Source organism: Peromyscus californicus, unplaced genomic scaffold, assembly GCF_007827085.1.
Source record: "Peromyscus californicus insignis strain IS unplaced genomic scaffold, ASM782708v3 Scaffold_7__1_contigs__length_154581171, whole genome shotgun sequence".
NCBI classification, from domain to species: Eukaryota; Metazoa; Chordata; class Mammalia; order Rodentia; family Cricetidae; genus Peromyscus; species Peromyscus californicus.
In genome coordinates, this window is record NW_026294595.1 from 39,818,573 (window position 1) to 39,833,666 (window position 15,094).

The 15,094-nt window shown below is 38.6% G+C and overlaps 1 protein-coding gene across 1 annotated transcript in view; it reads right to left on the reverse strand.

The window, feature by feature from the left end:
• Window positions 1-820: 820 nt before the first annotated feature.
• Window positions 821-15,094, reverse strand: part of Fap (fibroblast activation protein alpha) — a 74,049-nt gene continuing 59,775 nt past the window's right edge. The window contains exons 21-26 of the mRNA XM_052725457.1: window positions 13,300-13,354; window positions 4,664-4,763; window positions 3,458-3,522; window positions 2,899-2,971; window positions 2,549-2,622; window positions 821-1,157 (exon numbers count right to left, since the gene is read on the reverse strand). Of these exons, the coding sequence (XP_052581417.1) occupies window positions 1,053-1,157; window positions 2,549-2,622; window positions 2,899-2,971; window positions 3,458-3,522; window positions 4,664-4,763; window positions 13,300-13,354 (472 nt within the window). The 3' untranslated portion in view covers window positions 821-1,052. The remainder of the gene's footprint in view (window positions 1,158-2,548; window positions 2,623-2,898; window positions 2,972-3,457; window positions 3,523-4,663; window positions 4,764-13,299; window positions 13,355-15,094) is intronic.

Here is a 15,094-nt window from a genome sequence, read left to right on the forward strand (position 1 = left end):
CTGTGACCTGTGAACCTTCAAGCACCTATTCCTCGCTTGGATTGGTTTTTTCAACTGTAAAAATGAAAAGAGGCTTTGAGGACATGGAACCTGTAACCAGAAAGGAAGACTTAAATTTGGGGTAGAGGTGGAGTACCCAGGGTATTTGCAATCCAAAACTGGGAAACATAAATGAACTGCCCTCCAGACAGAGGCTTAGGGGCTGCTTCCAATTCATTCCCATGTGTCTGCTAGTATCCTGGTATGGCTCTTTTTAAATTCCAAGGCAATCACAGAGATGGTAAGCTACCCACAGGTTCTAATTGATGATAGTCATTGTAGCTTTCTGGTCTTTGAAATGAACTTTAGAGTGTAAAACTTCAGAGAGCGCTTATAGATTAAAAAAAATTCCTTGTTTAGAGATTGTTGTCCATTTAGTTTTGTTAGTTTTACTTAGTAATCTAAGGTAGAGTTTATTACTAATTCTACAGAGATTCAAAGCAATATCACTTCCAGATTTAATTTATTTCTTAAAAGGAGGTTTGAACCAAAAGTCTTTATCCTTACCTAACACATTTGGCAATGATGGGGAAAATCTTTGGAATTAAAGTTAATAAACATTTCTTGGAGGGACAGCAGAAAGTGCCGATATCTCATGTGCCTTTCTGTACTCTGTGCTATTTGTCCCAGTATTTGGGGTTCTCATTACAAAACCCCCAAACGGCATCTAGTTTATCCTCATCTATGACCACCATACTAGTCATGTATTTTTCCTGTAGAAGCATTTTCCACAGTAGAGCACATAGCCCGAAATTAGTGCACACAAACGACATGACAGAACTTGAGCTTCTGACTTTATTTCCCCCAAAGTGAACAAGAGATAAAACATTGTGTCCAAAGTGAGACGCATAGCTCCCTTTTTCTCTTCTTTCCCAGAGTGTAAGAAAATGTAAACAGTGTTGAGCTGGAACTTCTGAGCCCTCGGCAGTTATCAGCGGCCTTTACAATATTCACGGTCCAAGTCATCCACGTGAAGCTTTCAGACTGGGGTATAGGCTAATACCCACGTTGATTCAGTCGGATAAAAAAAAGCATTGTTTGAGGAAGTGGGTCATGTGGATATATAAGTGGTTCGTGGATCTGTGAGATGATATGCCATGGTTCTGGTCAGAATACCACTGCAACAAAAGGAAAGAACCACACTTCATTCCTGGAGCTACAAAACACGTCTAGCTTTGGCTTTCTTGTGCTCTAAAGTCACAGTACGTTTCCTAATACTTTTGGAAGGTTCTTTTAAGAACCCTTGAATAAATACAATTGTTTGCATGCAAACATTTGGAGCAGGAAAAAGTAGAGTTCTTATCAACATCCAGTACTGTTTTATATTCTTTAATTGTAGGTTTAACATCCTAAAGGATGAGCTGTTTTAATGACCAGTATCCTGGGGATTAGAATGGAGAGTCTTGGGTCCCAGAACTGGTGCATTGGGTCTGTTACTTGGGTTCTTGTGCACTTTGGTTTTTCATGTGAAATGTAAAAACACTATATTTAATTTTCCTTAAGATCATGGTAGCTCAAAAGCTCAATGAGGCTTTTGGCTTATAAATCTAATTCTCTGTTTCAGAAAAATCCATCATGCAATATATCACATATAACCATAAGTACCTTTTATAGGACTTTAAAACATCATTGTAAAAGAAAAAAGAGGGGATGTAACATAACTTTATACTTTATTGTTGGAGAGATTCAAGTAGGATTATTGCGTAAGGGTGGCAAAGGTTATGATGTAATGCTATAAATTTACTGAGTTCTTTTAGAAAGTCACAATAAACAAAGGCCATAAAGACCTCATCTCACTTCTTGTAAATTATATTTTAAAAATATAAACTTCTAAAAGCTAAGGACCTCCCCCCCCCCCCGAAGTCCTGTCCAACACAAGCAATTGAGGGAGAAAAAACATTTACTGAAGCCGGGAAACCGCGGCTACCAAGGACTGTTCTCCTTCTGGGCCTTGTTGCTCCTCTGATCCCATTCTGCATTCTTCGTGCAACCTGGAATTCATGTGCCAGGCACTGAGCACACACAGATCAACTGATTCTCTAACTGAATGGAACTGTGGAAATTCACTGAGATTCTGGTCACATTTTGCAAATGCTTCTTCCTGAATAAACAGAACCTTTTAGCTGCTCTGTGACTCCTAGGTTCTATAGGAACTCTGATGTACCTATACTTATGCACACAGGACTGCAGAACCATTAGATATTTGAGCTGTTTAATCTTGTAAATTACCTTATTTTATATGATTTCGGTCATTTTATATGACATAGGTGATTTGGCTTACCTCCAGCCCTTGAGAAGATTCAGAAAAAGTCCAGGATTCATTTACTAATATGCTCCTTTCTCTACTCACCAGCTGTGTTTTCAGGTTTTACCAAATAAATAACCATATATATATATATATATATATATATATATATATATATATATATATATATATATATATGTAAGACCCCTTTCTTTTAGCTTGGTGGCCAAAGGCCATGAACAAGGGTAAAACAGAATCATGTACCATGGCCTGGAAATCCACTTGTGCATTAACCAAAGCTTTAGCAATCTGTGCTGAGTTCTGAAAGTGCACATTATCTGCAACAAAGAGAGAGAGAGAGGGAGAGAGAGTTAAAGTGCTGCTAAACACCAGAAAGCCTAGAGTGACAATGTTCTGCCTGGAAATGAACACCAACAATTATCTAGTCATGCATCTGACATTGTCAGCAGCGAGTGATCACGCTCAGATATGGAAATGTCCCTGACTCTTAGGTACTGACCCTGAGCACAAGCATAGGAAGATGCTTAATGTTTCTTAAACAAAGTGATGCTGGCTCAGTATTTTTATGTGTAAGAGTCTTGCTTAAACCTCACCATCTGCTGTTCCGTGGATGAGAAGATAGTCTACATTTCTGAAATATTCTGCTCTTGCCATCACAGTTGAATTCTGGAAAAGAAGAAAAATTAACATTTTAGTTGCTGTAAGTTCTAATAGAAAACTAGCTAAATCATTGTGCAATGGACTTCGCACCAATACTGAAATTATGTATTGCTTTGGTTGATAAATATTTAAGAGTCAGAGCAACACATTTTCATCATCATTTGCATTACTTCCATCTGATTCTTAGTTTGAAAAACTGAAAGTTTATGTGTCATATGTTACATATGAGTGAGACCTTAGGCATAAATGATGCCCGCTCAAGCTGTGTAGGCATTGGGGGTGGGGAGGGGAGATGAGGGAAAGGAGGATGGTGACAGTATAGAGTCCCCAAAGACTACAATTTCATTCTAGTGATGCTTTCCAGTTAACAAAAGATCATAATTTTTGCCTGGGGATCCAGAACTGAATCTGCAAAACTCTGAATCACTGTTTTAAAATTACTTAACACATTTGAAATAAATTAGTGACCTAGATGCAATGGGAAATGCTTACTTTATAGTGCTCAAGATTATCATCCTTTGTTGGGAGGCCCATGAATCGCTCTGTGTAGATAGATGCTATGAAAATACATCAGAATATGTTATTTCCACTTTATACATGTCATTTCACTACCTTACATAACTCCTCCATTAGTAATTGTGCCCCTGTCCTCCCATGTGGAGCTTTTGAGGCACGCTCTTGTTTTACTTGATGTCATGGTTGGCCTCAGTGAAGGTGTCCTCTAGGTAACTCACCTCAGTGAGGCTGGAGAAACAATGCAGAAAATTATAGAAACATGAGTATCTAAGCATTTCCTTTCACAGGCTGCTCTTAAGCTTCTTCACATACTTTCCTTGGGGGAATGTTGAGATGGGAACGGCCTCATTATATTTTAAAATAAACTGCAAAATCCACCACCTCTGGTCCCTTCACTGGTGTCTTGTTGCATCTGGGATGGAAATGTGTCTCCCATATTTACTCGGCTCAACATCATACACACATATTCAAACACACAAACGCACACCTACCTTTCTGAATAAAGAAAGATTCCCTGTAAGGCATGAATGTCTTATTTTTACCCAACATGGGAAAGAGAGTCTAGAAAAAGCTATTTTTAAAAAATTTTTGCACAATTATTAGAGTTATTTTCAAATAATCACTCTGTATTGAGGTTAATCATGAAAACAGGCACACAGGAATGCATACTTCCCAACTACACACACACACACACACACACACACACACACACACACACACACACACACGCTCTACACACGTGTATTTTTTTTCTCTGACTTGTGAAATAAAGGAGCTGTGCTCCACAACTGTAGTGTGAAGGTGAATTTTTTGGCCCCCAGCCTGACTTTGCAAAAGATATGCTTAAAAGTCATCATTGCTGGAGTTATGTGCCTTCAAAAACAGAGTTAGCTCTGGTGTTAAAGATTTCTTTCAACAGGGGCTCAAAGTTTCTGGGACAAAATAAGATATACTGGATTTCTGAAGAATCCTTCTCTTAAGATCTTGAAGAGATCTTAACCACTAAAGGTGGTTACAGCAAAATAATAATGGGTTACATGAACAACCTCGTTTATAGATGATGTTCTCCCCAGTGATGCTGGGGTGAACTTTACCACATAATTTGTTTTCCTAGCAACCTCAAATATAGAGTAATTATGTGTTAAATGTTTTCATGGCAACATTTATGAAATGTTTCCATACCGTAATATTCCCAGCTGGAGACAGGAGCCACTGCTATTCCACATTTGAAAAGACCCGTTCCGGATGCAAGGGCCAGGGATGAAACATAACCTCCGTAGGACTGTGGAGACATTGTTATTGGTCAGCTCCAGACATGCTCAGAAGCTTCTCTGTGTTTTTAAAGTGAATCTACTCACAATAAAGACGGAGGAGAGCTGGGGGTATTTGTAGAGTATCACCCCAGCGGCGAGTGCCAATAGTAATTTTATCTCTGATAAATCAGGAAAAAGTTAAGGTCCTGATCATAACAAACTCCCTGAAAACAGGGTAGGTAAAGTTTAAGAGATAAATGTAATTACATGGTTTCTATAAAAAAACACACCCCCCCTTTTTTAGATCTTTCTAACTAGGACTTTGTTAGAAAAAAAAACAAAACAAAAACAAACAAACAAACAACCCCCCCCCAAGCTTCTACTGGAAAGAGATGTACAGGAAAAGGAAACTGTTTCCAAATGCAAATGTATAATACTTTCTCAAGTTCACAAAAGTCCTGTGAGGCAGAATTGGTAGCTCTGTTTTTCCCGCCTTCACTACCAGGGAGGGCATGGCTGGAGTTGGTGCTGTGTAGTTAGTTACACATGCTGTTTCGAGGCATTCTGACACAGCAGCTCAAAAGAAGGATAACTGTCGGTGTCTTTCACAACTTCACATTTCTTCTTTCACATTTCACAAGAATGTAAAGAAACACTAATGGAGATGGAAGGGCAGAGCCGGGAGTAGTCTAGGTCTTCACAGAGTTCTTTCCTCAAGGAATCAGGGGGCATTTCACCCTGCACACAGAACTTCCACGTGATTTGGCTAAGTGACTCCTTTCAAAAACGTGAAGAAACAAACAGGATATCACAAGGGGGTTTTATTTCCTCTTGGGAAGCAAATCTTGCCTGTACAGATATGCTCGGAAGAGATGCTCCCCTGGGAACATGGACTAAGTTGTCCCCTGGAATACGGACTAAAAGCAATGTTCACAGGAGATGAGAAAGGCTTCCTTGTGCTTTTTTGTGCCTTGGGGCAGGGACACTTGTCCACATCATATGGGACCTTGTGACTTACCACCACCCCCCCACCCCCGCGGTCAAGCAAATCATGCCTCCTCCTAAGCTGTTAGTCTTTAGACAGGGATGGGGGGTGGTTGGAGCAAAGAGGGGCAAGTGGGCCCATTCTTAACCCGTGAAATATAAGGAGTTGGAAGACTAGCTAAGAATCGTGTTGAATTCAACAGTTAAATGAAGAATTCTCTAAGTAGTTTGTAGTTTTAAGTTTCCATCTCTGGGGAATTTTATTGAGGGCCTTTGGCTGCAAAACCCAGAATAAAATAGGCTACTCCAATTATACCATGGCCTCTTTTTATTATATTTGGAGGAGAACTAAACTAGGTTTTAATAGGGGAAAATATATTTCAAAAGCAGAAGGAACATTTGGGTTTTAAAATCACTTTGGTAAGTGAAATTCTCTATATGATTTGAAATTTCACTTATGAAAATAATTTGCTTTAATTAGTAGGACTGTAGGAACTGCTCCTAGATGAAAAGGGTCTCCTCCCTTTTTAATTTTAATTTCAAATGAGAGCAGAGTAAACCTGAGAGTTTCATTAAATACTATTGTTTATGATTTTATTGGAAAAGAGCATTTACTAAAATAATAACATTGGATATGACCTTTCCTCTCCACGTTCAAAAGCAGAGAATAGAGTGGCATGACATTGAAATTTCTACTACAAAAATCTTCTTGAACATTTGTGTTCAGAACCTTAGACATTATTAATATGTACTAACTCAGGATTAGGTTATAGGACCATGTTTAAATAGATTTTTTTCCATTTTAAGATAGAATACAAATATTGTCTAGGAATTAGTGATAGCAAAATCATACTGTATCTATAGCACCACATGAGAAATTCAGGCTGTAAGTGCCTGGGTGGTTTGGAAAAGCTATTCCTACTGTAGAAATGAAGAGGGGAGAGAAAAAAAAAACCACATTGACTTTCTGTGCTCTCTCAGGAGTGGGGCTCCTAGGCAAAGTGGGTGGCTGCTGTAAGAAAAGAACCCACAGAGCAGATTGGCCAAGAGAATTCTAGAATTGTGTCCTTTGCACTTAGATGCCTTGCCATTTTGTTTAAATGAAGGATGCTTTTAAAATCATTCCTGGAAGGGCACAGAATTTTAAACAGGGGTATGGATGTTCTTATTTAAGCTATCTTACGCATTGGGACATTTTTCCAACCAACAATAACAATAGCTCGCTAACGCTTATCTGGCCCAGGAGTTCACTGCGATGCTCTTTGAGGTCCCACACCCTCTGTCCCATCCTTACCCATCCAGTCCCCTCCCCCCATGCCTCTCCTTTCTCCCACTTGGTTCCTTGGATCTCTTGTTCTTTGAGCTCTGGAAATGAGATCTGGCCTCAGGACATTTGCAAATGCTGTTACTTTCTGCCTGGATAGCTCTTTCCCCAGGAAGTACCTGTCCTCACACCTTATTCTCTCTGCTTCAGGTCTTAACTCAAATGTAACTTCCAAAGAACTCTAATCATGCAAGTTAACTAGCCTTTCACTACCCTCCTTTCTTGTTTTATTTTGTACTTTTTAAATATCCCTTATCATCTCTCAACATTTTGTATTGTACTTACTTTCTCTACCATTATTCTCCAACTTTGTGAGTAGAGAGTTTTGTTTATTTTGTTTATGGATCTCTTCCCAACACTGAAAAAAAAATGGCCTTATATACAGGAGGGATAAAGTACATATTTCCTGAAAAAAGGATTCCATTGTTATCTCCTGTGATCCCCTCAGTGACCATGGGAAGAAACTGTGGATGCATTTCATAATGGGGTAGCTGTAGCTCAGAGTAAATTTTCAGTGGCTGTGGAATCAGGAAAAACCAGAGCTGGGGCTCAAACCTGAAGGCCTGTCTCAGCAACCCATGACATTTCCTGTTTTCCCACACCAGGGCAAGTTCTTCTGGCAGAAATAATATAGTCTAACATGGTCTCTCATTAGAAGTGTATTCATTCTACATTTACATCGTCCTCACATAGCAATTCAAATTGCTCATAATTAGTCACTGCAAGAGCAAGGAACTAAGATTAAATAATGCACTGATGCCTATTCAACACCACCTGGCTAGGTCTATCCTAACAAAGCAAATCCTGAAAATGTAGCTGCTTTTTCTAATAGTTTAGGCAAACCTCTCCCTGCTTCTAAACAATACGAATATAGCTTCAGTTTTTCATTGCAGTCAAGATTTTTAGCACTATTTATAAGTTTTCTGGAACAGTGTTGAGCATTTCAACCTCACCCCATTCTCTGTCCCACACATGAATAACCTTTCTCCAGAGTAAAAACCTAAAATGTCTTTAAGTATTGCCAAATGTCCCAAGCACAAAATCATCCCCATCAGGAATCACTACAACAAACAGGAATTTCTTAAACACCATGATGGAGACATAGCAGATATTTAGCAACTGCCTAAAATGAGAGCTGTAAATCTTTGGTTATATGATTCAGTTAATGAAAAGGAGTGTTGAAAATGCCTCTTTCTCCTTTAAAAACAAAACAAAACCAAAAACCATATCTTGGAAGAAAATGTAGGATTTTGAAGCTTATTTACAAACCAATTGTAAATAGTATTTGTTGGGTTGGGCATGACCTATTTGATGGGCCACAGAAATACTTAATATTACACAGGAGAAGATACCTTCCTTCCTGATATGGAAAAGTAACACCTGAGCAGCCATTATGGTCATTTTTAATGACTTCCTCCTTCTCATCTCCAGTTTCCAATAGGCTCTGACTTATTCGTCTGTAAGGGAAAAGACTACGGCCTCTTTCCAACGGCCGCCTCTCTGCTTTCCTGCAGGCCTTCGCAATTTGTGTCTAGTGTTAACATTCTAGCCCCTTTCTATCCTCAGACCACCTTCTATTCTATGACATTGTCTTTCTAAGACACTAATCCAGTAATATTATTAACGACAATAGCACTTCTCATAGAGATGTCCATGAAAATATCTGTTTTCAGGCTGTCAATAAGTGTTGAAGGAAAAAGAAGGAATAAATAATTGTGGAATAAAATATATTTGTGTTAAAGATTTTTTTTTAACAGTTTCTTTACTAGTCTTCCATGGGACCTAAACACACTATTGTAAATAAACATCTATTTCCCAAACTGTTAGACCATAGAATACTTTCCTGAAAAAAAAATCCTCATATGATTGGGACAAATTTTGGGGGAATGTTAAGGTATAGGATTAAATTCAGTTTAACCAAATATCAGAGATGCTTGACATGGCATCATATTTTATTAAACATTTGAGAAAAAAAGACTGAGAAAAAAGATACAATCCATTCTCATAAATAACTTGAATACTTGTGGGAAAAACCAATAGCCTGATAAAGCATGCCAGTTACTATAAGAAGAGTACAAAGCGTTACCGCAACACAAAGCTTGTTACATTGAGCTGGGTCTTCAGGAACAAGTAGTTTTCCATTTTAGAGAGAGGAAAGGGTGAGTAATGGAAGAAGTGCGTGGAAGTGTTACCAGGAAGTTTATAAAACCATAGGGACAGGAAAGTACAGCCATTGTTTGGCTACCTATAAAATCTGGAAGAAAAAAGGTTGAAAAAGTAGCAGGAGTAAGGTTGCCAAGGGCCTTGTATACAAGACTACATATTCTTTATTTATATTGTGGGCACAATGGGACCCTAAAGAATATGTAAGTAGAAATATAACATGTTAAAAATGGTGCTTCACTATAACCATGACCAGCTAGGTAATGCGTTCCCTTTGTCCAACAGAGGAATGACTATTACAGAATTAACAGTCTTCTGATTTGATCTGAGGCTCATTCCACTCTCTAGGCCTGCTCAAGAGAATGTGACTAAGAAGGTCAAAGGGTGCATTCTACAACTGTTGTCTTGCTAAATGGACATGTTATCTGACTTGGCTTTAAAAATGATATTTCTGCCCACAAATTAGCATGGCTCTCCATGTTTTGTCATAGAAGCTTTCTTTTGGAGTGGGCAATAGTTAATGTGGAGATTCACAAGTCCTGAGAATAAAGACAAGTAAGTGCCATTTATATCACTTTCTTCAAGGCTCAGAGAACATTGTAGACTGGATGAGAAGATAGAAAAGATTTAAGAAACCAAGGATGGGGATAAATTGCTGACATGGACATTGTGTTCATGGTCTCAAAGTAACTGTGGTGAACCCAAACAAGATCTGCACAGGACTGGGTCTGTCAACATTTCATCATACATGAAGAGGGGTTCATGAAACCTGACCCTCTGTGGGATTTTCAGCAGTTAATAAGTGCTGAGGGAGGGGAGTAATTTTATTTAGTGGTATAGCCACTGAAATATTGCCAGTGTTATATCCTGGTAAATACTTGCCCACAACTCATGCTCATGCAAGCAAACTTAATAAAAATCAGTGAGTCAAAAAACAAAACCAAAATTGCCCTAAAGGGCATGCGAGCATGAGGTAGGCTTGTTGGGAAAAGGTTTTGGAGGAAGATGGTGGAAAATGAGAGAGGATGAAAATGACCAAAGTTTGTTGTAGACATGTATAAAATTGTAAAAGAATAAAAAACAAACAAAAAGCCTTAGAATGACAACATTTTAAACTTTGGAGTTTGTGAGGCCTGACTAAAGTTTCAGTTAAGAAACAATTAAAATAACTTAATTAGAAACTGTCCAACCTGAGATCATAGACCAAAAGCACCAGTATTACCTAGAATCTGGTCAGAAATGCAAACTCTGAGCCTGAGCAGACTCTTTGGTTGTAAGGACCTGGAAACCGTTTTAACAAGCTTTTTGGGTGATACATACCTTACATTTGAGAAGTTCTGGTTTAATGACTTATGAAGAAATTGAAATCAAACAAGGTCATTGAGGATGGCAGTAGCTACTTAGCTGTTAGAAGTGGAAAAAGAACTCACTAATCAACAGAATGTTGGACTCAGGGAGAGGTAAAGCTCTTCTGAGCTTTCTGATTTGGATGACTCAGTAGATGAAGGTCTTTAATAATGAGGGAGGCTTTTTTTAAGGTTAGTTTGGAGTAAATAAAGCTCGAAGCCTATGAAAGTTATCTCCTGAAGGAGAGATGACTGGTAAGCAGCTGAAATATAATACTCAGAAGAAAAGTGGATACAAGTGGCCAACAGTCACCATCTTCGAATCCACAGCGCTTGCTCAATGACCTACAGAGTATTGATGGCTGGGTTAAGGCCACACTCAGAAACATACTAACATTTCGAAAACTTATAGACTGCTATGATCACAGAGGCGCAGAATGCAAAAGCCACACACATTCCCCTTCATGTGGTCTAACAGGCTCTTGTTATCTGATGGCCTACTTCTCCTGACATATCTCCAAACTTTTCTTCATGATTCCTTAGACTTTCAAAGTTTTAATGTATTCTCAACCAACTCACACACGCTTCTTTGCTTAATCAAGATCAGGATAAATGTGGTCTTCACATTCTGGAATGCCCATTTACTAAGCTATTTTTGCCTATCAAAGATACTGACTCATTTCTGATGTCACCATTAGCTCTCACAGCCACAATGAATGACTTTTCTTTCTGTTATTCTGTACAATGAGTTATATCTCTTGATAAGCCATTGCTTTTCTATTCTCTGCCTCCATATGAGGGTCTAATCTATAACTTATTCACCCTTTCATCCATAAAGAACCTAGCATGAGGCCTGAGCATGTGGCTCTGTTGGTATAGTGCATGTTTAGCATGCATGAAGACCAAGTTAGATCTCTAATACCACATAAAACTGGGAAAAGTAGTGCATGTCTGTTATCTCAGCACTTGGGTGGTGGAGTCAGAAAGATCATAAGTTCCAGATCATTCTCGAATATATAGGGAGTTGAAAGTTAAGCTGAGATGCATGAGACTTTGTCTGAAAAAATAAACTAGATTGCTTAACACAGGATCTAGTTGAGATATAATGATAATTTACAAGGATGAAGGGATGGATGAGTCAGAGGTCAGACGTATGGGTTAATAAGAATGGAGTTGTCCAAAACTTGAAGAATCTATACAAAATGAGGCTTAATATTATGTCTCTTTGCACCTTGTTTCCTCCAGCTGATTGGGATCTACTCAGGCATGGCAGGCATTGGCAATCCACTCATTGCTTTCGTCTTTCAAACATGCTCTCCCAGTCTGCTTCATGGTCACTGCCACATGAGAAAGTAAGCAGTGCAGGGAGACTAATACACTATTTCTTTTGATGGCGTTTACACAATCTGATATGGTAAGAGTCTCTTATTGAAGGATTCTGGGCTGACATGGATGTGATGTTGGGTGATGTGTGGGTTTTCAATCATCCCACGTAGAAGAGTCTCTACCAAACTAATACATAACCATATTCTATACATGAAATGGAAAGTTCTAGCTTGGCTTATGGTTACTCAGAGCCCACAGCAAAATCAAAGCATAACTCTAAGCAAAAGGTTAATGATTATATACATTGTTTGCTTAAAATGAGACTCAGTCAAAAATTTGCCTTAGGAATCACAAAACTGGATGGTAGGAAAGGTCTTATCTGAACTATTCCCCTATAGAAGTATTTCACTTGTTTCTACCCATTGCAATCTCACTCTGCTTAGATACTTCACATTTGACAGTTTTGAGAAGGACCAAGTGGCTTGAAATAACAACTTTCTCCAAATTCCTAACAGCCCTTCATCTGGTCACGGAGCTGGGAGTCGAGCTGGGTCCTGCAGATTCCTTTCAATGCTGTGTTTCATTCTCTCCATCTTGTGGAGGCCTCTCTCCGAGAAAACAGTCAAGAAAAACAACCCAAGCACAACCAACTGCAAACTGACTTTCAAATGTACAAATTCAGACCAAAAAAAGGGAAGCAGGGAAACTTTGTTGAACGGTAATTATCATAATTTATAGTGGGCAAACCTAAACTCTCCTCAGTATCTCCCTAGATCATCCGGTGACTTCATTGCCCACAGTTGGTAACTCCTGCCACTTAGTTTTGTGTTTATTTTCAATAAATACATCAATCCTCAAATGTGGGAGAGTGTCATCTCTGTGACCAATAGCTAGGTAACCAAAGAACACTTTTCTTCAAATTACAGAAGTTTACATTGGGTCTACTAGGAGAATCTGATTGTCCTCAAAGAGAAATATCTAATAGCCCTGGTAGGGCTACACTGAGTTAGATACTAAGCAATTTCTACACTGAAAGTTCCTATCATTTCAAACCTTAGCTCAGCTTTTCATTAAAATGAAATATAAAACATACAATAAACATTAATCCCCAAATCAGAGAGGCAACCAAACCTTTGATAGGCATAGTTCAGTTCAGTATGCTATAATTTAGCACCAAAAATTAAGTAAAAATGTGTCGATTATGAGTTCATTTGTTATACAAAGAATGAATTGAATTAAAGAAAGGAACAAACATTTAAAACCACCACTTCAGAGCTGCTATTATCCAAATTGACTGTTTCTATTGACAGATTAAATTATGTTGCAACACTGACATTTCATAAAAAACCTTCTAAGCGAACACTTCAGAAAACGAGGATTACCAAACCGAATAACAGGCAGGGAACTTATAAAACAACTCACCCAGCCCCATATGGCTATTCTTTTTTCATCAATGAAACCCATTTCTATGAATTTTCTAAAGTGAAAGAAAAAAATTTTTAGAATTTTAATTGTGTACACATGACATTTACTTCATTACACAAGCATATTTAATCCAAAGATTTAATAGAAACGCTCCATTTCTTTGTTTAAACACGTGCATAATAAGGCTGCATTTACAAATAATTAAAATAATATTATCATGTTTTCTGCAGAGAATAAAAGGATCATCTTAGGCCCTGTTCCTCATCTGTAGTGATCTCAGGACCCTCAGGCCCAGTGTTTCAATCGTGTTTTCAAAGCCTGTCCTCAGATTGCCCCATTGGAACACAATGGCTCCACTGAGCAGTACCAAATTTCCAGATCCTTGGGTCTTGGAAAGGATTTTTGTTTCAATGCTGATTCAGTTTTTTATTAAATTTGTATCACCTTATTTGCTTAGTTGTTGATAACCATCATTTTGATTTTAAGTCCTACTCAGAGAAAAATCCATCCTTCTTGTCATTCATAAACAGGAGCCCCCCAATTTACCATGGTATGGACAATTATGTGTATCCTTTAAAATGTTGAAATGATTTGCTTGGCTCCATCACATTTTCAAAACCTTTTGGTAATACTCTTTTCTTTGGGAATAATGGACTATAAGAAAAATAACTTTTAAAAGCCCCAGAAAGCCTCTAGACAGCACAAAGCAATGTATGCCTGTCACTTGTACCTCAATTCTCCAGTATTCCAGAGAAAATTAGACTTATTTGGAGAAATGGGTTGATAAAGCATCAAGAAAATTTTAGAAGCAGAGAGAAGAAGAAGCAAGAGAGAAAGAAGGTGTGATGGGAGTGGGCGGGCTCTAGAGAACACCACAGTAAGCAGGTGGAAGGGAGGGACCCAAGGTGAGAGCCCCAGAAAATACAGCGGTGTGGTCTCTGGTTCCTATGAATGACTTTTTCATGAGTTCTCTGGAAGTAGAACACAAGCGTCTTCTGTTAGTTGAATAAATGAATTTCTCCTTTTCTTTTGTTGTGTTGGGGACTGAACCCAAGTCTTTAGGTAGACTATGCTCGCTCTCTACCTCTGAGCCCTTTTTGCCAGCTCCATAGAGTTACTTAAGAGGATTTTATAGCAACCATTTCTCTCATTACATCGACTCAGCATGCACGTTTCTGACGCATTGAGGAGTTGGGCAAATGCCCGGGACAAACAGATGGGAAGAGGCCCCGTTAGTCACAGCTTACCCGACACGAATTCTGAAGGACACTGAGTGTACAGGGAAGAAACGGAGGAGTAGCGAATGGAAAATTGCTACCTGTGTGGAAGCTGATCAAGAAAATCGAACAGATACGCAAAAATATGTGGCCCTTCACCCATTCTCCCACAAATTTCAAAGCCCAAATGAGGGACAAGAAGGTTCACTTTCTTGTTTAAAAAAAAAAGGAAAAAAACCAGAAGTCTGGCTACTGGTGCTGGAAGACGGTCCTGAGCCATAAAATTGCTCATGATTTTATGATCTCCCAGAAGCTAACAGTCATACTGCCTTGCATCTGGGGCACAAAGCAAACAACAGGTGATACATGGGAGCAGGAAATTCTTATCCACGCCCTTCCTAGGTGTCTTCTGAAAGGATGACATTTACAGGAAATGATAGTGTGGTGGTTGACATGGAAATGAAACATTAACACTTAATGTGGCAGGACTAGGTTAAAGGTTAGCTAGATAATATTGGCCTTTTGAGATCAACAAGGCTCTATAAATTTCACTTCCAAAATCTCCAAAGCTTCCT